This window comes from Heptranchias perlo, chromosome 35 (assembly GCF_035084215.1).
Source record: "Heptranchias perlo isolate sHepPer1 chromosome 35, sHepPer1.hap1, whole genome shotgun sequence".
In the NCBI taxonomy this organism is placed as follows: Eukaryota; Metazoa; Chordata; class Chondrichthyes; order Hexanchiformes; family Hexanchidae; genus Heptranchias; species Heptranchias perlo.
Window position 1 is genome coordinate 23,361,479 of NC_090359.1, and position 25,175 is coordinate 23,386,653.

The 25,175-nt window shown below is 51.6% G+C and overlaps 2 protein-coding genes across 4 annotated transcripts; both read left to right on the forward strand.

Moving 5' to 3' along the window:
- The first annotated feature begins 2,346 nt into the window (after nt 1-2,346).
- rnaseka (ribonuclease, RNase K a) lies at nt 2,347-13,546 on the forward strand. Its single transcript, XM_067972137.1, is given in 4 exon segments — nt 2,347-2,511; nt 9,744-9,773; nt 9,775-9,824; nt 11,720-13,546. Coding segments are annotated over 4 exon segments (303 nt in total). The 5' UTR covers nt 2,347-2,433; the 3' UTR covers nt 11,865-13,546.
- A 1,839-nt stretch (nt 13,547-15,385) lies between these two features.
- LOC137302455 (chromatin complexes subunit BAP18-like) lies at nt 15,386-23,960 on the forward strand. 3 transcript variants are annotated; one of them, XM_067972139.1, is made up of 6 exons: nt 15,386-16,099; nt 16,880-16,974; nt 19,630-19,731; nt 21,731-21,930; nt 23,002-23,106; nt 23,577-23,960. In XM_067972139.1, the coding sequence occupies exons 1-6, from the start codon at nt 16,079-16,081 to the stop codon at nt 23,579-23,581; spliced, it is 528 nt and encodes a 175-aa protein (XP_067828240.1). In that variant the 5' UTR covers nt 15,386-16,078; the 3' UTR covers nt 23,582-23,960. The 3 variants fall into 3 exon arrangements, with proteins under 3 accessions (XP_067828240.1, XP_067828239.1, XP_067828241.1); XM_067972138.1 differs by having other exon boundaries at nt 15,391-16,099; nt 23,573-23,960; XM_067972140.1 differs by lacking the exon at nt 19,630-19,731 and having other exon boundaries at nt 15,392-16,099; nt 23,573-23,960.
- Nucleotides 23,961-25,175: the final 1,215 nt, after the last annotated feature.

The window sequence follows — 25,175 nt, forward strand, 5'->3', positions numbered from 1 at the left end:
CTCTGTGCAGTACTGAGGGAGTGCTTCATTGCCGTCTTTCAGATGAGATGTTAAACCGAGGCTCCGTAATGCCGGATGTAAAAGATCCCACCGCACTATTCGAAGAGCAGGGGAGTTCTCCCTTGTGTCCTGGGCCAATATTTATCCCTCAACCAACATCACCAAAAACAGATTATCTGATCAGTTATCTCATTGCTGTTTGTGGGATCTTGCTGTGTGCAAATTGACTGCTGTGTTCATTACAACAGTGACCACATTTGAAAAGTACTTCAATGGCTGTCCTGAGGCTGTGAAAGATGCTTTATAGTTTGTTATTTCTTTACTTTCTTCCTTCTATATTAAACCAAAATAAGATCTCAGATGGAGTACCGTGTGCAGCATGGGACGCCAAACAAATGGAAGGATATTGCGGCCTTAGAGAGGGTACAACACAGATTCAGTCAGATGCTGCCTGTGTCGAAAACTTAAACTTAATACTACTTATTCTATACAAAGCATTAACACCCAAACAAAAGGAAGACAAGCGAGAATTTATTAAGAAACTTGTACAAGAGGAAGAGCACCTCAGAACAATGTTTGAGGATACATCTTTGCTGAGTTCAAGAAACTGCTCACATTTATACAGTTCGGTAACGACGCCCACCTGTCACAGAATATGGGCGTACACGTACATTCTTTATTGGTTCAGGTAGTTAGTCAATCAAAATAGGGAACCCACCCTCTAGTTCCCATGGCCGTCTCGATATTTTGGACGCAGGCCTGGGAAAGCGCTTTTTCCCTAAGAAACTGTCTTTATTATCAGTAAGTCTGTAGCTAGTCTCAAGGCTATATGGTCATCCATTCCTGTTAGTCAGACAGCTATCAGCATGAGAAAGCTCAAAGTAATTACACAATTGTGCTTCTATGTGTTTTCATGAGAAACTGTTATGTGAGTTTTAAAGTGAATTAGCTGGTCAGTTAATATGGTCAAATATCCCTTCATGCATTTCGTGAGCTAGGTGTATTAGAGAGAGTTAATATGGTCAGGTATCTCTTTATGCATTTCCACACCTGTTACGAGGAAATACAAAGAGAGGCTTGAAAATGTGAGTCTTTCTTGTTAGAACAATGAAGATTAACAGGGCAATATGATCAAAGTGTTTAAAATTATAGAAGGATGGGACAGGTTAGATAGAAGCAGACTGTTACCAGTAGTTGAGGGGACAAGAACAAGGGGCCACTGATACAAGATTAAATATAAAAGATTTAGAACAGAGGGCAGGAGAAACGTCTTCACACAGAGAGTTGTGAGGGCGTAGGGTTAATGGTTGAGGCAGAAACTATGTCAAGATCCCAGATTAAGATCCCAAGGTGGATGAGGGAAAAGAGATTGAAGGGATATGGGAACAGGGCAGGTAAATGTAATTAGACCTATTTAGTCACAATGTGGAAACAGGCCATTCGGCCCAACTAGTCCTTGTCGATGTTTACCCTCCACGCAAGTGGAGGGTAAACATCGACAGGGACTAGTTGGGCCGAATGGCCTGTTTCCACATTGTGACTTTTATTTCCACACTCAGCTGCTTTTAACTTGTCCTGTCTGATTACGTGTTTAAGTGGGGCCTGTAGATTACTGATTTAACAGGTGGACAGCATGCAATGATCCCAGAGCATTCTTAGCAATGCATGGGAAATCACAGCAGAGAGAGGAAAGAGTATTTATAATGGTGCATTGTCTGTTGTTCCTCCTAATCACCAATCAGCACGGCGAGAATAACATTTACCATTAGACTGAAGACAATTTTTCACCAAGAAAAGCACAGATCTCACCAAAAGACACACGGCAAACCAGAAATGCACAGAATTCTGTTTCACTGTTGTAAAAATTTTGAAGGAAAAGTTACTTAAATCAGTTGAAGCTCCTCAACATGTTCTTGCTGGGAGCACTATAATTTTGGTCTATAGACAATAATTCTTTAATTTAATAAAAATGAACATAACAAGGAATATTAAAATGAAACAAGTATATTTAAAAAGCCTGACAGCCTTTCAAACCCCCCCCCTGTCCCAAACCACCATTCACCCTTTAAATTTCACCTGACCATGTGATTTGATCATGTGATACAGTCGCTGGCTGGTGGGACTGTACCACTTTACAGGCAGGGAGGGGAGGCAAGACTCAATTCAGGCAACAAAAAAAAAAGGGCCCTTTATTGAATAAAATAATTCATATCGAAAGTAGTTCATTGGTAGTGGATACAGTGAGGTTGTAGCTGTGAGGGGTGTGGCTGTTTGTTGTACCTCTCTGTTTGTTCTGGCTGGTTTCCACCCCCCCCCCCCTCTCTTTCCCCTCTCTCTGTTAGTGAGCGGTGCCAGGGTTGATACATTTCACAATCAGCTGGAGTTTGTAACATTTCTTTTAAGGAAGAGGCAGCTGGAGCTGGGAGCTGGGAGATGGCTTCTTTATTGTGCTGTGGCCCCAAGCTGGCAGCCTGTGGCATTGTCCTCAGCATCTGGGGAGTGATCATGCTGGTGAGTCGATTTCACTTCCACTCTCAGCAAGCTGGGGAGGAAACTGACTTGGGTGGGGTGGGGGCCCTGGGTCAATTTCGCTTCTCCCAGGCCTTGTCCCTGTCACCCCCCCCCCCCCCCCCTCTGGGGTCACTCCTGCAAGGGTCTGGGTAACAAGCTCATAAGTCCATGGATGGGATCCCAGTGCGTTTTGAGGTCGATTTGCCCCTGTGGGTTTTTCAGTGCTGTGTCTTGAGGTTATTTTTTCCCCCCCCCCCCTCCATTATCAGGGCAGGTTGTGAGTGGGTTTCACTGTGTATCGAGTTTGCTGGGTGTGGGAGGTGTTCTTACCGTGGGTGAGGTGGGTCCAGGTAATCTGTGGCTCTTTCGTCTGAAATAGTTTTTGTTATAGTGACTGCAAAAGTACCTCATTGGCTGTGAAATGCTTTGGGACATCCTGAGGTCGTGAAAGGTGCAATATAAATGCAGTTTTTTTTTCAAAAACTTTATTTATCCCCTTCTGTGCTGACTGCTGCTGGTGTTGGTTCTCTCTGGTGTCTTTCTCCCCTCCCAGATCCTGTGTATTGGTAGGCTGTTTGACTATGGAGGGCATCACAGCTGAGCCCAAACCTGCTCTTGCCTCGTGTCTATACATGTAGGATGTGGGGGGGTCACTGGATAATGAGCAGGACTGGCTGATCCTCTCCCTATCCTAATTGTTGTCCTCAACTGTTTACTAACCAGTTGAGGGTCTTTGCCTGTTCTCAGAATAAAACTGGTGAATAGTTCTGCAGTAAATCTCGAACTGCTGCTGTGCCCAGCCCACACCCCCTCTATAAAAACCAAAAATGCCTGCAACACTCCACAAGTAAGGTGGTATCTGTGGAGAGGAGGAAGGTAGGGTGAATGTTTTGGGTCGATGCCCCTTTGTCAGAATCCTGGATACCCATCACCCCCCGGTGCTCGCTGACCCACATTGGCTCCCTGTCCAGCAACACCTCGATTTTAAAATTCTCATCCTCGTGTTCAAATCCCCCCATGGCCTCCCTATCTCTGTGACCTCCTCCAGACCTACAACCCTCTCAGATCTCTGCGTTCCTCCACTTCTGGCCTTTTGTCCATCCCCCATTTCCTTTGCCTCACCATTGGCGGCCGTGCCTTCAGCTGCCTAGGCCCTAAGCTCCGGAATTCCCTCCCTAAACCTCTCCGGCTCTCTCTCTCTCCTTTTAAGACGCAGCTTAAAACCTGCCTCTTTGACCAAACCTTTGGTCTCTTGTCCTGATATTTCCTTATGTGACGTGATGTCAATTTTTGTCTGATTGCTGTCCTGTGAAGTGCCTCCTTCCTCCCAACCCCCTGAGAGAGTGTTCCTCTTCGTAACGTATGAAATTCTATGTAATATTTTCTGTTCCTCATTCTCGGTATTCCCCAAGCCATGCGCTCCGCAGGGGGTGGGTGGCTGGGCCTGTTGTGTGGGATCGGTCTGGGCCGGATTCATCCAACCCTACAGTTTGAGGTACCTGGGTGACTCTCCCTCAGCAATCCTGCTGTTCGTTTACTGTAAAGTCACTACCTGCCCAGGCTGGTCTCAGCTGTTCTTTCCAGGGACACCTTGTAGCTTAGTCGTTAACAAGCTGACAGTTTTGAGGTACAACCCTCCCCCACCCAACAACAACACCTTGCATTTATATAGTGTCTTTAACATGGTGAAACGTTCCAAGGAGCTTAATTGACACAATTTGACAACGAGCCACGTGAGATATTAGGACAGGTGAACAAAAGCTTGGCCGAAGAGGTAGGTTTTAAGGAGCGTCTTAAAGGAGGAGAACGAGGTTTAGGGAGGGAATTCCAGAGGTTAGGGCCGAGGCAGCTCAAGGCATGGCCGCCAATGGTGGAGCGATTAAAATCGGGGATGTGCAAGAGGCCAGAATTGGAGGAGCGCAGAGATCTCGGAGGATTGTAGGGCTGGAGGAGGTTTCAGAGAGGAGGAGGGATTTGAACATGAGGATGAGAATTTTAAATTTGAGGGCGTTCCCGGATTGGGAGCCAGTGTAAGTCAGCGAGCACAGGAGGTGATGGGTGAACGGGGCTTGGTGCGAGTTAGGATATGGGGCAGCAGATGAGCTGAAGTTTACGGAAGGTGGACGCCATCCAGGAATCCAAACTTGAGGCCACCCGGATTTCTTTTGTAAAAAGAAGTAAAAATTGGTTGGACTATTTGGTTACTGGTAGAACACTGGGTCTCCGGAGGCCATGGATTCAGGTCCCCACTCCAGAGACTTGAGCACGTGATCCAGGCTGGCACTGCAGCGCAGTGCTGGGAGAGTGCTGCACTGTCGGAGGTGTCGTCTTTCGGATGAGGCGTTCAGTTTAGGTCCTGCTTCCTCGGGTGGAAGTAAAAGATCCCGCGGTGCTGTTCAAAGAGGAGCAGGGGAGTTCTCCCCCCGTGTCTGGTCACTTAATCTCATTTGCTGTTGTGGGAGCTTGCTGTGCGCAAATCGTTTGCCGTGTTTGTCTACGGAACAACGGCTACTGCACTTCAAAATAATTAATTGGATGTGAGAAACTTTGGGACATCTGGAGGTCATGATAAGTGTTGTTACAGCAAGTTCCCCTTCTTTCTATCTCTCCCTCCACCCCCACCCCCCAACAAACCAGTGTACCCGCTGGAAGTGCGTGTGTCTGCACGTCGGGTGAGGTATTGCTGTGATGGCTCACGTGGTTGAAGAGGCTCAGCTGCGACGACCCCTACAAATAGCTGCCGACACACTGCTATTTGACTGTAGGGGACCTCGCAGCTGAGCCTGTTCAACCATCGCGGCTAGACGCAGTGTGGACTTGTGGCGTCCTGAATCGAAGGCCGACCCTCTGTCTGCACTGCTTGCTGTGCTCTAACTGTGCAGTGCTGGGGGTAGGTGTGAAATGTGGCCAGCTGTCCCTTTAATGGTTGTCTTTGACGCCATGTTGCTGGCCACCTCCTGCGAACTGCCAGCAGGCCCTCGTACTTGGTCCGTACCAGCTGGAGCCAAGGTGTGGGGGTGGATAAACGGGACAAGGAGTTCCAGGTGAAGTTAATCCCCTCCCTGCCCGTCTGGCTAATATCGGGAGCTGCTTGAACTGAAGGGAGTGACGCAAGGGCAAGACAGCTTAAAGGGACCTCGCCACGCAAGCGACTGAACTCATGGTGATTCCAACCTCTCGTCCCAGAGGTGCAGTCTCTCGCTGGGGCACGGATTCCACAGCTGCCCGAGTGAGGGCCGGCGTGGTCACGCACACTGGAGCTGGCTGTTCAACCACGTGAGCCATCACAGCAAGACCTATCCTCACCCCCACACACTTTCCACTTGAGGGCAGTCTAGGTTCCGACGAGCTAACTTCAGAATTGTTTTTTTTTATATGAACGAGTTGCTGAGACCACTGTCCGACCTCGTTGGAGACGCCCTCTTGAAATTTAGGCAGTTTAGCGGCCACTGGCATAACTCTGCTTCCCCCCCCACTGCAGTATATATCGAAGTGAGGTCTGAAAGGCGCTCTGTCTGATCCAGGGGCAGCTGGGGAGCGGGACGGCTGACCTGAGTGTGTGTGAGTCCCAGGGATTTATGTGTGGGTGAATACGGCACTGACAGCAAAGAGGTGATTCACCGGTTAACCTGATCTTTGATCGAGGTATGAATGTTTGGCCAGGACACAGGGAGCCCTCCCCCCTGCTTCTCTTCCTTTAGAATTACATAGAAATTACAGCATGGAAACAGGCCATTCGGCCCAACTAGTCCATGTTGGTGTCTATCCTCCACACAAGTAGTAACCCTAATCCCGTGTGCCTGCCTTGTTCCAAATCCCTTTATTCCCCCCCTTTACCTTCAGCTGCCTATCTAACGCGTCTTTAAATGCTGTCGTGCTTTCTGCTTTAATCACTAACTCTCTGGTCATCCATTCCACAGCCTCTGTGTTTTCAAAAAAATAAAGTGTGAACAGAGGTATTCAAAATAATGAGGGGTTTTGATAGAGCAAATAGGGAGAAACCATTTCCTCTGGCAAGTGGGTCGGTAACTAGAGGTCACAGATGTAAAATAATTAGCAAAAGAATGAGATTTTTTTCAGAGGGTTGTTATGATCTGGAACGCACTCCCTGGAAGCAGATTCCATAGGAACTTTTAAAAGGCAATTGGACAGGTACTTGAAGAGTGACTAATTTTCAGGGTTATGGGGGAAAAAGCTGGGGTCTGGGATTAAATTGGACAGCTCTTTCAAAGAGCCGGCACAGGCACGACGGGCCGAATGGCCGCCTCCTGTGCTGCCAGATTCTACAGATCTAACATCCAGTTGATTTTAGGATTCAGTCCGAATGTGTCAGCTCCAACTCCCTCACTGTGACACTGGGGGATCTGGGCCTGCTCCTTCAGCGAGCTGAAGGCCTGGACTCTGATCTCGTGTCTCCACACATTCCTGAGCCTCTCGTTCACGGTGCCCGGTGGTGCGGAGAGAGTGGCCGAGAAACCGATTTTTGACGTTTCACGAACCAAAACGCCAGCAAGGAAAACCCAGGAGAACGGGAGAGCCCCGCTTGATACAAGACTTGGGCTCGGAGCCTAACCCACATCAGTCTGTCCATGAAGGAACTCCATCGACCACTGATCCCTGGACTATCTGCTACACAAATCAAACTGCATTGGGGTGTCTGCCTAGATCGTCTGATCAATTTATCTGGTCATTTGTGGCACCAGAAAATAAATTACCATGAAAGCTGCCGGATTGTCAGGAAAAGCTAACTGGTTCACTCGTGTGCACAGTCCTGGTCTCCATGTTATAAAAAGGATACCGAGGCACAAGAGAGTGCAAAAAAAATTACAAGGATGATACCAGAACTGAGATTATATCTCTGGGAAGATTGAACAGGCTGGGGCTCTTTTCTCTAGAAGAGAGAAGGCTGAGGGGTGACCTGATAGTGGTCTTTTAAGATTTAAAAAAATTTATTACTGGGATGTGGGTGTCGTTGGCAAGGCTGGCATTTATTGCCCATCCCTAATTGCCCTTGAGAAGGTGGTGGTGAGCCGCCGCCTTGAACCGCTGCAGTCCGTGTGGTGACGGTTCTCCCACAGTGCTGTTAGGAAGGGAGTTCCAGGATTTTGACCCAGCGACGATGAAGGAACGGCCGATATATTTCCAAGTCGGGATGGTGTGTGACTTGGAGGGGAACATGCAGGTGGTGTTGTTCCCATGTGCCTGCTGCCCTTGTCCTTCTAGGTGGTAGAGGTCGTGGGTTTGGGAGGTGCTGTCGAAGAAGCCTTGGCGAGTTGCTGCAGTGCATCCTGTGGATGGTACACACTGCAGCCACAGTGCGCCGGTGGTGGAGGGAGTGAATGTTTAGGGTGGTGGATGGGGTGCCAATCAAGCGGGCTGCTTTGTCCTGGATGGTGACGAGCTGCACTCATCCAGGCAAGTGGAGAGTATTCCATCACACTCCTGACTTGTGCCTTGTAGATGGTGGAAAAGCTTTGGGGAGTCAGGAGGTGAGTCATTCGCTGCAGAATACCCAGCCTCTGACCTGCTTTTGTAGCCATAGTATTTGTGGCTGGTCCAGTTGAGCTTCTGGTCTATGGTGACCCCCAGGATGTTGATGGTGGGCGAATAGGGGTTTAATAGGGTAGACAGAGAAGACGTTTTCACTTGTGGGGAGACCAGAACGAGGGGACATAAAGATAGTCACTAATAAATCCAATAGGAAATTCAGGAGAAACTTCTTTACCTAGAGAGTGGTGAGAATGTGGAACTCGCTACCACAAGTTGAGGTGAATAGTACAGATGCATTTAAGGGGAAGCTAGATAAACACATGAGGGAGAAAGGAATAGAAGGATATGCTGATAGGGTGAGAGGAGGCTCATGTGGAGCATTAACACCGGCATAGACCAGTTTCTGTGCTGTAAATTCTCTATAATCTGTAATCTAAAGAATGTTCTGTTTAACATGTCGGTCAGAGATCATCGAGAGCACTTTTCAGGGCAGGTGGTGAGGATGGCCACTGAATGTGGACTAGGTTAACATCACTCAATCCTTGCAATACAGTTTTTAAAATTACTGAGAGCAGCAACTGGGAATAAATTGGAATAGGATGTGTTTCTAGAGAAAGAAAGGATTGAGGGATTTGCTTTGATGAAGTTGATCTATCAAAAAGGCACACATCTGATGGGCCAAATGGTCTTTTCCTTTTAGTGTTTTTTTAAAAACATGTATGAAGCGCTGTCTGGGGGGAGGGGGTTTAGGGTGGCGCTGTCCATGGTGGGGGAGGGGGGGGGGGAGCAGGAGGGAGGGTGTTGCTGTCTATGGGAGGGGGGGGTTTAGGGTGGTGCTGTCCATGGGGAGGGGGGGGTTTAGGGTGGTGCTGTCTATGGGAGGAGGGGGTTTAGGGTGGTGCTGTCCATGGGGAGGGGGGGGTTTAGGGTGGTGCTGTCTATGGGAGGGGGGGGGTTTAGGGTGGTGCTGTCCATGGGGAGGGGGGGGGTTTAGGGTGGTGCTGTCTATGGGAGGGGGGGGGTTAGGGTGGTGCTGTCCATGGGGAGGGGGGGGGTTTAGGGTGGTGCTGTCCATGGGGAGGGGGGGGTTTAGGGTGTTGCTGTCCATGGGGAGGGGGGGGGTTTAGGGTGGTGCTGTCCATGGGGAGGGGGGGGTTTAGGGTGTTGCTGTCCATGGGGAGGGGGGGGTTTAGGGTGGTGCTGTCCATGGGGAGGGGGGGGTTTAGGGTGGTGCTGTCCATGGGGAGGGGGGGGTTTAGGGTGGTGCTGTCCATGGGGAGGGGGGGGGTTTAGGGTGGTGCTGTCCATGGGGAGGGGGGGGGTTTAGGGTGGTGCTGTCCATGGGGAGGGGGGGGTTTAGGGTGGTGCTGTCCATGGGGAGGGGGGGGTTTAGGGTGGTGCTGTCCATGGGGAGGGGGGGGTTTAGGGTGGTGCTGTCCATGGGGAGGGGGGGGGTTTAGGGTGGTGCTGTCCATGGGGAGGGGGGGGTTTAGGGTGGTGCTGTCCATGGGGAGGGGGGGGTTTAGGGTGGTGCTGTCCATGGGGAGGGGGGGGTTTAGGGTGGTGCTGTCCATGGGGAGAGGAGAGAGAGGGGGTTTGAGGTGGCACTGTTTGGTGAGGGGGGAAGGTTTATGGTGGCACACTCCTGGGGGTGGGGGGTTTAAGGTGGCACGGTTGCGAGCGAGATTTAAGGTGGCACTTTCCTGGACTGCCATTTTACGGGTGCATTTTTCATGTTCCAGGCCCTCCTCGGGATCTTCTTTAACGTCCACTTCGGCCGTCCTGATTGAAGATATTCCGTTCACCGAGGAGGACTTTGAAGAGTAAGTGTGTGTTTTGGGTGGGTTGGGGGGGAGGGAGAGATGCAGAGGGGGTAAGGGAGGTGAGATGGGAGGTAAGGGGGGGGTGGGGTACTGACCCTGGGTGAGGTCAATGCTCCCTCTCCTTCCCTCCCCTCCCACTGCGTGTCCGGGTGATGCATTGGGAAGTTTGCTGATGTGAAAACGGCAAACCATCGGGGGTGGGGGGGGAAAAAAAAGGCCAAAAGTTTAAAATAAAAACCACAGAATTTTAGAATGATTTTAGTGCTTGTGCTAAGGCTCTAAGCCGTTCTGTTCTCCTGGTGGCTCAGTGAGCTTGCTGAGCAAAGCTGGGTTCTGGCTCGATTGCTGATATCAGCCAGGGCGACCGGGAGAACGCGAGCTGGCCGCAGGAATTCAAACCAGGGCTCTGGCCCCTGATCGCTGTCCGGTGACCCTGCTGGAAGGGCAAGTGTCCGGGCAGATTAGGTTTGGCTGTGAGTCATTTTTTTTCCCCGCGCCTCCACGGTCAGATAGGGGACGGTTGCTAGTCAGGGCTCGATTTGGGAATCATGGTCTGTTAGCTGAGGGGGGCGACTGCTGGAATTGTGCACAGGTACATAAAGGAATCTCGGGCGAATGCAATCTCGGCTTTTATCTCGAGGGGGTCTTGAATGCAAAGGAGGGGCAGTTATGCTTCGATTTATAGGAAGCTCTGGTCAGACCCCGTCTGGCGTCCTGTCCTGGGCACAATTTGCATTTATATAGCGCCTTTAACGTAGTAAAATATCCCAAGGCGCTTCACAGGAGTGTAATCTGACAAAATTTGACACCGAGTTACAAGGAGATATTAAAACCAGAAAATGCTGGAAATACTTAGCAAGTCAGGCAGCATCTGTGGCGAAAGAAACAGCACCATTGTTTCAGGTCAGAACTCTCAGGGGTCTTCCACCTGAAATGATGACTGTTTTTGCTGCCTGACTTGCTGAGTGTTTCCAGCATTTTCTGGTTTTAATTTCAGATTTCCAGCATCTGCAGTATTTTGCTTTTTGATTAACGAGATATTAGGACAGGTGACCAAAAGCTAGGTCGAAGAGGTAGGTTTTAAGGAGCGTCTTAAAGGAGGAGAGAGAGGCGGAGAGGTTTAGGGAGGGAATTCCAGAGCTTAGGGCCCAGGCAGCTGAAGGCACGGCCGCCAATGGTGGAGCGATTTAAAAATCAGGGATGCGCAAGAGGCCAGAATTGGAGGAGCGCAGAGATCTCGGAGGGTTGTTGGGCTGGAGGAGGTTACAGAGATAGGGAGGAGCGAGGCCATGGAGGGATTTGAAAACGAGGATAAGAATTTAGCACCTCAGGAAGGATTTATTGGCCTTGGAGGGGGTGCAGTGCAGATTCACCAGAATGATACTGGGGTGCTCAGGGTTAAATTGAGGACAGGTTATATAGACTAGGCTTCTATTCCCTCGAGCAGAAGATTAAGGGGTGATCTAATTGAGGTGATTAAGATGATTAAAGGATTTGATAGGGTCGATAGAGAGAAACTATTTCCTCAGGTGAGGGGAGTCCAGGACAAGGGGGCATAACCTTAAAATTAGAGCCAGGCCGTTCAGGGGTGATGTCAGGAAGCACTTCTTCACACAAAGGGGAGTGGAAATCTGGAACTCTTCCCCCAAAAAGCTGATGAGGCTGGGAGTCAATTGAAGACTGAGATTGATAACTTTTTGTTGGGTGCGGGTATCGAGGGTTACAGAGCCAAGGCGGGTAGATGGAGTTAGGTTACAGATCAGCCATGATCTGATAGAATGGCGGAACAGGCTCGAGGGGCTGAACGGCCTCCTCCTGTTCGGAGGGGAGGGGGAGCGATCTTAAAAACCCGAGTGTGTTTAACGAGTTGATTGCGGATTGTGCCCCTCCCGCAGTAAAGATGCCCCGCAGAGAATCTACCGACTCTACGAGCAAGTCAGTTACAACTGCTTCATAGCGGCTGGAATCTACATCGTCCTGGGGGGTTTCTCCTTCTGTCAGATTCGCCTCAACAAACGCAAGGAGTACATGGTACGCTAGCCCGCCTGGGCCTGCCCTGGTATTTATTTAACCCGCCGCCGCCCTCCCCTTTAAGCGACTGCTGTTACCTTTTATTTTAAAAAAAAAGTTTTTTTTTCTTTTTTGATATACAAAAAAAAATTGTATTTGAAATTTAAATAATACGGTGGCAGGCGGGCTGCGTTGAAAATGAATTTTAATAAACTGTTCTGTTTGTGATCTCTTTGTGTGCTGATTTGGGGATTGAAGTGAAATGTGGGAATCCGTGTCGAGAGATTTTGCCCTCCCTCCGCTCTCCGCTGAGGTCCTTCAGTCCCTCCTCTCTCCGCTGAGGTCCTTCAGTCCCTCCTCTCTCCGCTGAGGTCCTTCAGTCCCTCCTCTCTCCGCTGAGGTCCTTCAGTCCCTCCTCTCTCCGCTGAGGTCCTTCAGTCCCTCCTCTCTCCGCTGAGGTCCTTCAGTCCCTCCTCCCTCCGCTGAGGTCCTTCAGTCCCTCCTCTCTCCGCTGAGGTCCTTCAGTCCCTCCTCTCTCCGCTGAGGTCCTTCAGTCCCTCCTCTCTCCGCTGAGGTCCTTCAGTCCCTCCTCTCTCCGCTGAGGTCCTTCAGTCCCTCCTCTCTCCGCTGAGGTCCTTCAGTCCCTCCGCTCTCCGCTGAGGTCCTTCAGTCCCTCCTTCAGTGACCCCTCTCTCTCCCAGCCATCGCACTTTTCCCTAAATTGGCCGCCTGCAGGCCGTGTCGGACCAGCGGTGTGGAACTCATAAGACGTTGGGGGGGGGGGGTGAAACGAAAGGCATTAAGTGCTGGGTTGAGGTGGGGGTGAGAATGGAAGGCATTGAGAAGTGTTCGGGGGGGTGTAACGTTACCTCTTAAAGGGACCACGACAGCTTTTGCCTCCCCCTGCCTTGGAAAGGTGTTCATCCCATTTTCCCCACAGGACGGTCCTGACACGTCCACTTTTGTGGGGGGGGAGGGGGGGGGGCGTGCCTCCTAAGAAAGTTGGGGGGGATGGGGGCAGTCATCAGACTTTACCATTAGTGACATCTCTGGACTTATCTAAATCATATGCGCTCGTTGCCACGGAGACGGACTTCCCTGGAGCAAGCACGATCGGTCCTAAATCGGTGCGCAGGGAATGTGGCGTAGATATTTACCCCCCCCCCCCCTCTCTTCTGCCGCCTTTCCTGAGGACCAACACCAGCCTTGCGGCCGGTGAGGAGCAAGGGGAGTGGGATTGTTGATTTGAGTTTAGTTCGTACTGAGAATTGAAAACCTTCAATGTAAATTTACAGAAATAAAACGAGGGAGGGGCAAGAGGAGAACAGACTGTCGCCGTCTGGCTTGCATTTCAGAAAGTAATGAAGCGACCCACCCTGTATCTGTCGGAGCACCGAACTTGCGTGGTACCGTGCCTCGGGCACCCTTGGGTGCTGCTGTGTCCCTCTCCCCTCGATTTTAGGGAATTCCCATTTCCTGTTCAATCCCGTTCCTTCACAACCAATTCCTGTCGTGACCGGAATCCTTGAATGTTGACGTAGGTGTCTTGTCATGAGGCAGCGTCGGTGTATGAGAACTATATAATTGTATTTTTTTTTAAATATAAGTTGAGTAGTTTTGTGTCTTGATGTTAATAGTTTGGAAAACACCACCTGTTCCTTCAGAAATGTAAATGGAAAAAGAAAAATGCAATAAAATGGATGAAATGATCAGTTCTGCTGGTTAAGCAGTTTTATGTCCTTTTCTGACTCTTGCACTGCAAAATAAATTGGGCGTCCTGAGGGATGTGATGTATAACCACACATTCATTCTTCCCCGAGCAGTATTTACAGAATCATACAGTACAGAAGGAGGCTATTCGGCCCATCGTGTCTGTGCCTGCTCTTTGAAAGAGCTATCCAATTAGTCCCACTCGCCCATAGCCCTGCAACTGTTTTCTTTCTGAGTATTTATCAAATTGCCTTTTGAAAGTTGCTACTGAATCTCCTGCCGCTGGAAACAATTTCTCCTCATCTGCTCTATCAAAACCCCTCACCATTTCATCCAATCACTAATTTCTGCTCTATGGATATATGATGGCCTCATGTGACCTTTTTGATTCATAAGAGCCTGCACTTTCTGGTCTAGTATGATAGACATACACTACATATAAAAAATGTGCAGTCACTCTTGTTACAAAGGCACATATGACAATTAGTTTGTGTACAGCAAAGTCCTACAAACAGGAAATTATATGAATGACCAGTTAATCTGTTTTGGTGATGTTGGTTGAGGGATAAATATTGGCCAGGACACCAGGAGAGCTCTCCTGCTCTTCGAATAGTGCCATAATCTCGTCCAAATGACGGCAACTCTGATAGTGCAGTGCTCCTTCAGTGCTGCATTGAATTCAGTCTTGTGTTCAAGCCTCTGGAGTGGGACTTAAACACCCTGACCTACTGATTCAGAGGTGGGAGTGCTACCACTGAGCCAAACTGATCCTGCCAAGGCTTTTACTTATATGTAGGGTTGCCAACCCTGCAGGATTGTCCTAGAGTTAAAGATTAATCTCCAAGATACTGCTACAAGAAACTTGAGAAAAATCACAGGCATTTAAAAAAAAATTGTTTTTCATTTTCTTTGAACATGTTTATTTGTTATGAAAATATTGGAGATTTGGGGGTGGGGAAAGTAGTTTGATTGACAGTCAAGAATCATCCAATCGATCTGCTTATTAATTGGCATATGAAGGGGGTGTGCTGAGGATGGATGTATTGGGCAACCAAGGGTGGATCCTAGGAGAGTTAACTATTATTGTACAAAGAAATGTGGGTGGTTTGAGGCAGGAGGTCGACGATGATGATGATGAAACCTCCAGGAATGCCTCCAACCAGAGTTGGCAACCCTACTTGTATGGGCTGTTAGGTTTTTAGGATACCCTACAGTACCCTAGCTCAACTATTTTTCTATATAATGTCAACTAGCTTATTCTATTTAATCTCTACATACCTAGCCATACATATATGACTGCCAATAATGAGTTGAACTTTGACACTGAGGCCTGTTGGCTATTTCAATCCCTGTAAGCCTGACGGTTCTTGCGGACCTCCCGCCGCCGGGTGGCGCTGCAGTGCGGACTTCCCTCCGCCGGGTGACGCTGCGGTGCGGACCTCCCGCCGCCGGGTGGCGCTGCAGTGCGGACTTCCCTCCGCCGGGTGACGCTGCGGTGCCGACCTCCCGCCGCCGGGTGGCGCTGCGGTACCGCTTTGCCGCCCTTACGCAAAGGGGCGGGAGCTAATTGTGTTTGATTGACATCCGGAATTGGCTAATCAGCGTGGAAAGCCCGACTGTCAATCAACTAGATCCTCTCCTCTCAGTGGGCACGGTGGAGGCGGGACCTCTGATCCCGCTGTGCGATTCCTCCAATGAGCGCGGGACGATTATTGATTGACGTGCAGCCTAGCCAATCAACGGTTAGAGTGAGGCGGGGCGGGGCGGGGGCGGTTGCTGTGGGAGACGCCAGGAGTGCGGCCTAGTCCGGGGGGCTTAGGGTTGGGGGCCGATTGGTGAGCGGAGCAATCGTCGCGGGGGGAAGGGGTACACGCCGAGCAGCAGGTCGGGGGATCTGGGGCTCGGAATCCGACCTGACAGCAGGCTCGGCCGGGCCTGTGCAGGCAGAGCAGCGGCCTGGCTGAGTGACAGACAAGCTCCCGGGCAGCTGCTTAAAATTGACCCCCAGGCTTAAGAGAGGGGGGTTTGCTGGTGCATTGCAACCAGTTGAGTTGATTTAATAACATTTAATACTAATTAAAATATAAAATAAATTGTAAATGCTGGGAATCTGATATAAAGTCCCTGCTGCATGTGCTTCTTCTGCATTGCACTGAGCTCATTTGGTTTGGGAGAAAATCCCTGCCATTTGCACCAGAGGAAAGTTAAGATTGAAAAGATTAAGCAGCATTTTGGTGCCCACACTTTACTAAATCTTGTGGCAGTTTTAAGATAAAAGAAATCAAATTTCCAGCATTTTGCATTGAGTTTAAAGTCACCATTAATCGAGGGGAGAAAATATTTTATACTCCGCACCCAGCCCAGGCTTTGGTTAATGACAGTTAGCACTGGCACCAGCCTGGCTCAAATTTAGGTCTATGTTACGTTATTTAAAAGTAAAGCCGAGATTGAATTCGCCCTGGGCTTGCTTGCCTGCTGGTCGTGGGAGTTGTTTTGTCTGACTGGGCATAGAAAGGTCAGAGGGCACCCTCAGGATGACCTCGGCATCCACAAAGGTAAGTGTTGTCAGTTTTTAAACCGAGATACCATGGGCTCTCAGGCCGATAAATGCAGGACAGCTCCAGAGCTGAAGAGAGTAGCAGGGAACGTGCGATAAATCGAATGATGCTGGTTTAGATGACAGTGGCCTTGAATCGAGGGTACGAGCGAGCAACTGCGTTCCCTTCTCCCTCCCCCTTGTGTACTGCCCCCTTTCCTCTCTCTCTCTCTCCCCCTTGTCTTTCCTCGTTCCCTCTTTCCCCTGTCCCCAGTGCAGAAGAATCAGGCTGCCCCATTGTGTGGTACCTTTTGGTGAATCATGGGCATGATCTCGGCTCTGAAGCTCCAGATTATTGTGCCATCCTGCTGTGTTGGGGCTCAGGTTAAATGAGTTGAGAAAAAGGTCTGCCAAATGGTGCAAGACCCTTTGAACTCTGCTTGAGGTTTGTAACTGAGCTGCTTAGTATACAGAGAGAGTGGACACAAAATGACTATTTAATTTCCTTCAGGTGTCAGCCTTGATTCCCTCACACAGTGTTGGGACGGGGGTCTGTCCCTGTGATTCCCACACACACAGTGTTGGGATACAGGTCTGTCCCTGCGATTCCCACACACACAGTGATGAGACGAGGGTCTATCCCAGTGATTCCCACACACACAGTGATGGGACATGGGTCTTCTGTTGCAAGGCAGAGGGAAGATACTTCCCCTCAGAAAGGGAGTACACCCTACGAGTCCTGGCATTTATCAGCACTGTTTCAGTTGCCCCATGACCCCTGTGCCCTTTTACCTTGCAGGTGGGCGAGATATTCTCAGCGGCTGGGGCTGCTTTCACCAAGCTGGGAGAACTGACCATGCAGCTTCACCCAGTGGCGGACTCCTCACCCGCTGGGTAAGTAGATCGCAGCAGAAGTCTGGCGCGGCTCGATACCTTTAAAGACCTCCCCGCGCCCTCTGACCTCTGACCCTGTTGAGGTTCGCACCAGGTAGCCCGCAGACCGCCAGGTCCCATGGCCTGAGACGCTTCTTCGGGCATTTGGCCAAACCATGCCGCCCATCTTGGAAATGAGCGCCAGTGTGGTGCCCATTTGTGGCACGGGTACTAGTGTCTTCAACAGCATTCTGCAATGAGAGCCAGATCTCGTGGCGGGGGTGGGGGGGTCACCTCGATAGACAGTAAATAGGGGGGTGGGTGGGGAAAGGCAAGTGGAACCCTTGTCTCGACCGCTATCTCCTACCCTCTCCTCCCCACCCCCCCACCACCCCTTTTTGTTAGGCAAGGGTATTAAGGGTTATGGAACCAAGGCGGGTAGATGGAATTAAGATACAGATCAACCAGGATCTGATCGAACGGAGGAACAGGCTCGAGGGGCTGAATGGCCTCCTCCTGTTCCCGTGTTCCCTTCCGCCCCTGGTTATGTTTACGTACCGCCCAGTGATTCTTGTAAGAAGCCCAGGCACAGGTTACCTGTGTGTCATCCTGATGAGAGGTCAAGAAATAAAAGGGGATGAAAGTCAAATTTAAAGGGGTAAATTAAGACCCCCCACGAGGCACGGCGTGATAGCATGACTGCGGCGCTGACCTTTCACCCCAACGCTCCGGGTTCAAAACCGCCAGGGTTGAAAACCTCCTCATAAAGATAAGTACAGGTGAGGAAAGCAGTTTGGCCCAACTAGCTGACCCTTCCATGCCAACCTACAGTTCTTCCCATCGCACCATCCGACTTGCTCTTGAATGATTTCGGGGGTTTTTCCTCCACTGCCCCACCTGGGACACCATTCCCAGCGTTAATCACTGGACAGAGTGCTTCCTGGCATCAGTCGGTTTGCCTTTTACTAGTTTGTGCCTTGTCCTGTTGTCAGTCCTCTGGATTAACCTATTCTGTTCCATCTAGCGGCCAAGAATACCAACCCGTTCATTGTCGCTGGGCATAAAAACTAGCTCAGGTATCTTGCACACCTCCATAAGATCCACTCTCGCTTGACTCACGACTCAGTCGCCCGACAGTAGGGAGCAGACTGGTCACCGTCTCCTCTCTCTGCTGGCTGTCAGGGGCCCTATGTGAAATGAGTTGGACAGTCTCAATCCAGTCCCCAGCGTGCACAGGCCTACAGAGAGAAACTGCCACGGTTTGGGGCCAGTTGGCACGAAAGGGGCAGTCCTATTCGGATAGGCCGCTCGATGGCTGGGCTGGAGTGTTCAATGTCAGGTTGGTGCAGCAGGGGATGCTTTTGTGTGGGCAGGTGAAGTGGGGTGAAGTGGGGGAAATGACTGTTCAATTTACCCAGTCGGGTGATGGAGGCATGAGGGGACATGGCGCGATACAGAATTGGAATGAAGTGCAGGGAGCTTTACTCTGCACTTAACCAAGTTCTGCCAACTTAATGCTGACCCTGAGTTCTAATAGTGGGCCGCAACAGATAACTGGGGATATTTTGTCGAGAGTCATTGTGTTCCTGTGGGATACAGACCAGTTTAAGATTCTTGCTCTCTTGCTCATGTGAACCCACTCACCCCTCTCCCATGCCAAACCTCCTCTTCCCTACCTACCTCACCCCTCTCTCTCCAATCGCTCTCCATCCCTCCCTCCATCCCCACCTCAGCCCTCCCTCCCCACTCCACCCCTCTCTCTCCCTCCCCACTCCACCCCTCTCTCTCCCTCCCCACTCACCCCCCCCTCCCTCCCCACTCACCCCCCCCTCCCTCCCCACTCACCCCCCCCTCCCTCCCCACTCACCCCCCCCCTCCCTCCCCACTCACCCCCCCCTCCCTCCCCACTCACCCCCCCCTCCCTCCCCACTCACCCCCCCCTCCCTCCCCACTCACCCCCCCCTCCCTCCCCACTCACCCCCCCCTCCCTCCCCACTCACCCCCCCCTCCCTCCCCACTCACCCCCCCCTCCCTCCCCACTCACCCCCCCCTCCCTCCCCACTCACCCCCCCCCTCCCTCCCCACTCACCCCCCCCCCCCTCCCTCCCCACTCACCACCCCCCCTCCTTCCCCACTCCCGCCCCACCTCGGGTGAGGGGGCAGTTCCACAGGTGCCAACTGCCCTCTGATATCTTGCCCCACGTGTTCTTCATCTACAAAGCTAGGCAGTGAGTGTCAACAAGATATTTGGGTGGGGTGGGGTGGGGTGGGAGGGGGTGGGGTGGGGTAGGAATCGCTTCTGATCCTAATCCTTAGCTGACAACCAGACGCACACGCTCCTGAACAGTGATCAGGATGGTGAGTTGTCATACTTAACGTATTGAGGCCAACTGCAGCCCTGAACTGGTGCCTCAGTAGCTCGGCACTAACATTCCTGGCTCAGGACCACACCGGGCGGAACATTTACTGAGCCGACACTCCAGCCTGGCACCCTGCTCGATCGAGTCTAGGAGTTACGTGCACCGGCAGTGACTTCCGCCTCTGGCCATGTTTACTCCCTCGGGCGTTCTGTCAGCACTAATCCACGTAGAGTTTGGTGCCCGCGTGGAAGTTCACCTGCTCGCTCCGCGTTCCCCGCTCTCCCACGTTTTCTTTCTCTCTCTCTCTTCCCGCCAGTGCCAAGTGGACGGACACGGAGATTGAGATGCTGCGTTCGGCCGTAAAGCGCTTCGGAGAGGATTTAAACAAAATCAGCACCGTCATCAAAGACCGCACAGTGTAAGCCGGGGGCGGAGGAGGGGGCCCCCGGGGGCGGAGGAGGGGGCCCGGGGCTGAGCGAGCAAGGGGATGAGGGGCAGAGGAATTGCTGGACATTCTCACCAGTCCAAACAGTTATCTGGGAGGCTCCTGGATAAAATAAGATTTAATGACCATGCACTTAACAGACTTTTTAAATTCATTCTCGGCATGTGGGCGTCATTGGCAAGGCTGGCATTTATTGCCCATCCCGAGTTGACCCTTGAGAAGGTGGTGGTGAGCCTCCTTCTTGAACCGCTGCAGTCCCATGTGGCGAAATTACTCCCACAGTGCTGTTAGGGAGGGAGTTCCCGGATTTTAACCCAGCGACAATGAAGGAACGGCCAATGTATTTCCAAGTTGGAGCAGAGAGTGATTTGGAGGGGAACGTGCAGGTGGTGTTGTTCCCATGCACCTGCTGCCCCTGTCTTTCTAGGTGGTAGAGGTCACGGGTTTGGGAGGCGCTGCCGCAGAAGCCTTGGCGAGTTGCTGCAGCGCATCCTGTAGATGGTACGCACTGCAGCCACGGTGCGGTGGAGGGACAAGAGGGCACAGGGTCGGGGTGTGAAAGGGAAAAATTAGGAAGCATTTCTTTGCGCAAGACGATGAACATCAGCTGGAATGAGTTGACGGAAGAGTTACAAGGCCAGGACACCGAACTCGTGTAAGAAAGAGCCAGGTGGTGCGATGGGGAAACAGTGGCCACCAAAGTCCAAATTGGCCAACCAACAGTTGAGGGGAGATGGGGAAGGAACTGGTCATTTCACATTGTCCTTTGTGAGCCTGTGATGTGCAAACAGTACCAGCCTTTTCTCCTGTCCATTGCTGCTTGTCTCTGTTATATATGAACAATAAAATGTTATAGTAGGTAGTGCAGAACTCCATCGATGGCCTGACAGGGATGGGAACCTCTTTAATGTACGGGTAAAGAGGCCCCTTTAACGTATGTACATAATGTAAATGTTTATCTTATCCAGAATCCTCCGAGTTGTATCTATTTATAATAAAAGGGCAGAAGCTACCGTCGCACTTGAAATCGGATGGCGCTAATTGGCTACTTCAGCCCAGTGCCTCGCTCCCTCAGCTCTCCAGAAGGTGTTGACCCTCCCTCCAGAATACGGCTCCATGGCTGTCCTCTGGTACCCTGCCTGGGGTAGGTGGGGGGGTGGGGGGCGCACCCTGTATGTGCGGACCCAGACGGGTGTCTGGTGGGAGGCACCGGAGGCCAGCCTGACCCTGTTTTCCTCGCACTCCTTCCAGAGGGAGTAGGGAGCAGGAACCCTGGCTGATTTTATGACCCCCCCCCCCCCCCACAGCCCAGCATCACTGACTGACTGGGCGCAGACCCGGCTGGGCATCGGTACTGGGCAGCCGCTGTGTTATCGCGGGCAACGCGCTGCATCCCGGCTCGGGACTTGACTCACGGTCGGCTGAGGATTTATCGGCCTGCTTTCAAAGTAGTCGCAGCTTTGGCCATCACCCGTTGCTCAGTGGGCAGCACTCTCTCGCCTCTGAGTCAGAAGGTCGCGGGTTCAAGTCCCACTCCAGAGACTTGAGCCCAAAATGCAGGCTGACACTCCCAGGGAGTGCTGTGCGCTGTCGGAGGCGCCGCCTCTCGGACGAGACGTTAAACCGAGGCCCCGTCTGCCCTCTCGGGTGGACGTAAAACATCAATAAATCACATTATCTGGTCATTATCAACATTGCTGTTTGTGAGACCTTGCTGTGTGCAAATTGGCTGCCGCGTTTCCTACATCACAACAGTGACGACAAATTTTTTTTAAAAAGTGCTTCATCGGCTGTGAATCACTTTGGGGCGTCCTGAGGTTGTGAAAGGCGCTACGTAAAGCAAGTTCGTCTCGGCCCCCCAAAAACGGCGACGGACCTGTGGTTGGGCGGAGACAGCGGGTCTGATGCGTATCGCGCTGGTACTAACGTTCCTCTCTTGCTCCCCCACCCCCCCCCCCCCCCGGCCTTTCAGCGCCCAGATCAAGACCACAGTGAAGCGCAAGGTCTACGAGGACAGCAGCGTGCCCCTCCCCTCAGAGTCTCCCAAGAAGACGCAGAAGAAGACGCCGACGGGCACGACAGGGGCCGGTGTCTCAGGGCCGCCCACAGCCACTGCGGTGGGGAACGCGGCCCCCCCGGACTCATCGGCTGTTAAGAAGCAGAAGACGTCAGGTAAGGTTGGTTGGGGGGTGGGGGGCGTGGTGGCTGGGGAGGGGGTGGGGTTGGCCTCCTGAGGCAGGGGGTCCGATACAGGACGGCAAAAAAAAAACCATCATGTTATACCAATTAAAGGGGAAGGACAGTCTTAAAGGGGAGGTACTTTATTTAAAGTCCTCCCCCCTGCTGCCCCCTCATTTTATAATGGCGGGGGTGAGAACATTTCAATAACCCGAAATGTTGTGACGAGGGGTTAACCCCTGAAATATTAACCTGTCTTTACTCTCTACAGACGCTGACTCTGTATTTCCAATGTTTCCAGCTCTTTTTTCCCCTTTTCTATTTTTCAATTAGTACAAAATGTTTGGCTTTTTAAAAGTTAAGTGTTCACCTCCACCGGAGCCCCAGCCCCTCCCCCTCCCCCGTTTTTAACTCTAGGTTGGCCAGTCGTCAAGAATAGAAGATTTTTTTTCTATTATATACAAGATGGCGTCGGAGTTGGGAGGGAGATTTCAAGACCTTGTGCCACAGCATCACCCACTGGCCAGAGTCCGCAACTGCACCGTGACGGGCGTTCCATTCAAAATGTTTACATAGGGGTTTTCAATGCAAAACGATGACGTGAAAGCGTGACCAGAAATTGTGACGACAGGAAGCGCGTGCGCGCAAACATTAAGATTTGTAACGTTAGATAATATCGGCAGATAGATCGTTCCTGGCACGTTAAGGGCACTTGGGTAAACAGGTGGATGTGAGACCACTCCTGGGGTGAGTCCTTCAGGCTTTGTGACTGTGATTGCTCGGTCAGAAGGCTCCGTGTGAAGAGTGCTGGAGTGAGGCTGGCCACTCCAGTTTGCTAACGTCTTCCCCAGACAGGTACAGGAGCTGTACCGTGGGATTACAGCAGCAGTGGCTTTCATGTGTGTCGGGGACCCTCCTGCAGATATTTTCCCCCCCCCCCCCCCCCCCCCTCGCCTCCCTGTGTCCCAGGTTCACCGGTAACTGCCCGGAGGGAGGTGGTGGGTTGCCGCAGTGAGGTTCCCGTGTTGCGGAGGGAGTGGTGATATTCTCCCTCTGTTCCCGCAGACGTGACCCTCAGCGCCCTCAACGACTCTGACGTCAACAGCGACCTGGTGGACATCGAAGGTTTGGGAGAAGGGTCGCCGGCCAAGAAACTCAACTTTGACCAGGGTAAGTGTTGCTCTGTGGTGAGTTGGAGGGGGTGGGGGGAGAACATCTCTCTCTCTCTCTCCCTCTCTCTCTCTGTGTCCCAGCTGGGTCCTCAGCATCGGGGAGGATCGGAGAGTTCAGATCCACAGCACGTTCACCCGGAAACATTGCGCTCCTGATACTGTTATTCGGTAGTAAAAAAAATAATTGTAAAATAACATCAGTGACTCAGTGGGGAGCGCACTCTCGCCTCTGGGTCAGGGGGGCCCAGGGGTTGGGGGAAGGGAGAGGGGGGGGTTAGGGGAGGGAGGGGGTGCTGGTGGTGGTTATACTGGAGCAGCGGGTTCGATGTTTTACAGCCAAGGCACGTCGTCACTATGCTTGGGCAGCGTACATTTGCTCTGCAGTGATGAGGTTTGTGAGGTGCAGTCTGACCGCTGGTTACTCAGTTTGCTGATCTGTCTGCTTTTATTTGTATCTGTTTCAGACAGTCTGAGCCTCGATTCCAGTCTCATCATGAACACCTCGGACATCCCGCTCTTGTCTCGCTGATCCTTTCTCTTCCCCCTCTTCTCTTCCTACCCCCTTCTCTCCTCCTCTCTTCCCCCCCCCCCCCCTCCCACCTCACCCACAGTGTGCCCCCTGGCCCCGTCGGTCTCCCTGGAGATGTGCAGCTTTCTGACCGACGGCAGCTCTCGGTGGTGCCGTGTCGAGAAGCTCCCGCCACGCCAGCTGATGCCGTATTTCACCGTCTCGCCCGTGGCGACACCGTGAATGGCGAATTTTTACCCGGCTTTCCATTTTACTGTTGGGCGGGATTTTATTTTAGAGGTGTAACAGATTTTGGTGGATTTCTCAATAAACGATAAACTGTACTCTGCGTCTTACTGGTTCCGTCTATACAGTCTCATTCCTTCTTCAGTATTTGAGTTATTAAACTCCCTCTTCCTCCCTCTCCCATTTAAAAGATGGCACCTCCCTCTGCACTGGGAGAGTCAGTCTGGATTATGGGCTCGGGTCTCTGGAGTGGGACTCAAACCCACGACATTCTGACTCTGAGGTAAGAGTGCTGCCCACTGAGCCACGGCTGACACCTGGAATGGAAGAAGATTGGATTTCTAACACGGTGAGGACTTCGTAGCCTGTACACTGACTGGTGTCTCAGTCCCCCTCTCTCAGGGAGATACCAGTACACTGACTGGGGCCGCTCAGTCCCTCTCAGGGAGATATCTGTACACTGACCGGGGGGTCTCAGTCTCTCAGGGAGATACCTGTACTCAGACTGGGGTCCCAGTCCCCCCTCTCTCAGGGAGATATCTATACACTGACTGGGGTCTCAGTCCCCCTCTCTCAGGGAGATATCTATACACTGACTGGGGTCTCAGTCCCCCTCTCTCAGGGAGATATCTATACACTGACTGGTGTCTCAGCTCCCCCTCTCTCACGGAGATATCTGTACACTGACTGGGGTCCTAGTCTCCTCAGGGAGATATCTGTACACTGACTGGGGTCTCTCAGTCCCCTTTCTCTCAGGGAGATGCCTGTACACTGACTGGGGTCTCAGTCCCCCTCTCTCAGGGAGATATCTGTACACTGACTGGGGTCCTAGTCTCCTCTCAGGGAGATACCTGTACACTGACTGGGGTCCCAGTCTCCCCTCAGGGAGATACCTGTACACTGACTGGGGTCCCAGTCTCCCCTCAGGGAGATACCTGTACACTGACTGGGGTCCCAGTCTCCCCTCAGGGAGATACCTGTACACTGACTGGGGTCCCAGTCTCCCCTCAGGGAGATACCTGTACACTGACTGGGGTCCCAGTCTCCTCTCAGGGAGATATCTATACACTGATTGGGGCTTCCTCACTATGATAAATCTACGGTGCAAATGTCAGGAATCTGAAAGCAGAAGACATCGACAGAGGAGAAAGGAAAGGGTTAATATCTGGATAGAAATGTTTCTGTTCCTCTCTCTTTAAATCCTACAGGGTGTTTTTGTAACCTCAGCTGTGTGTTTTAAAGTTACAGCCTGTGGTGCAACTCTCTGCTGTTCCAAGCCTGCCTGTTGAAACAGCAGCTCAAGATCATTACTT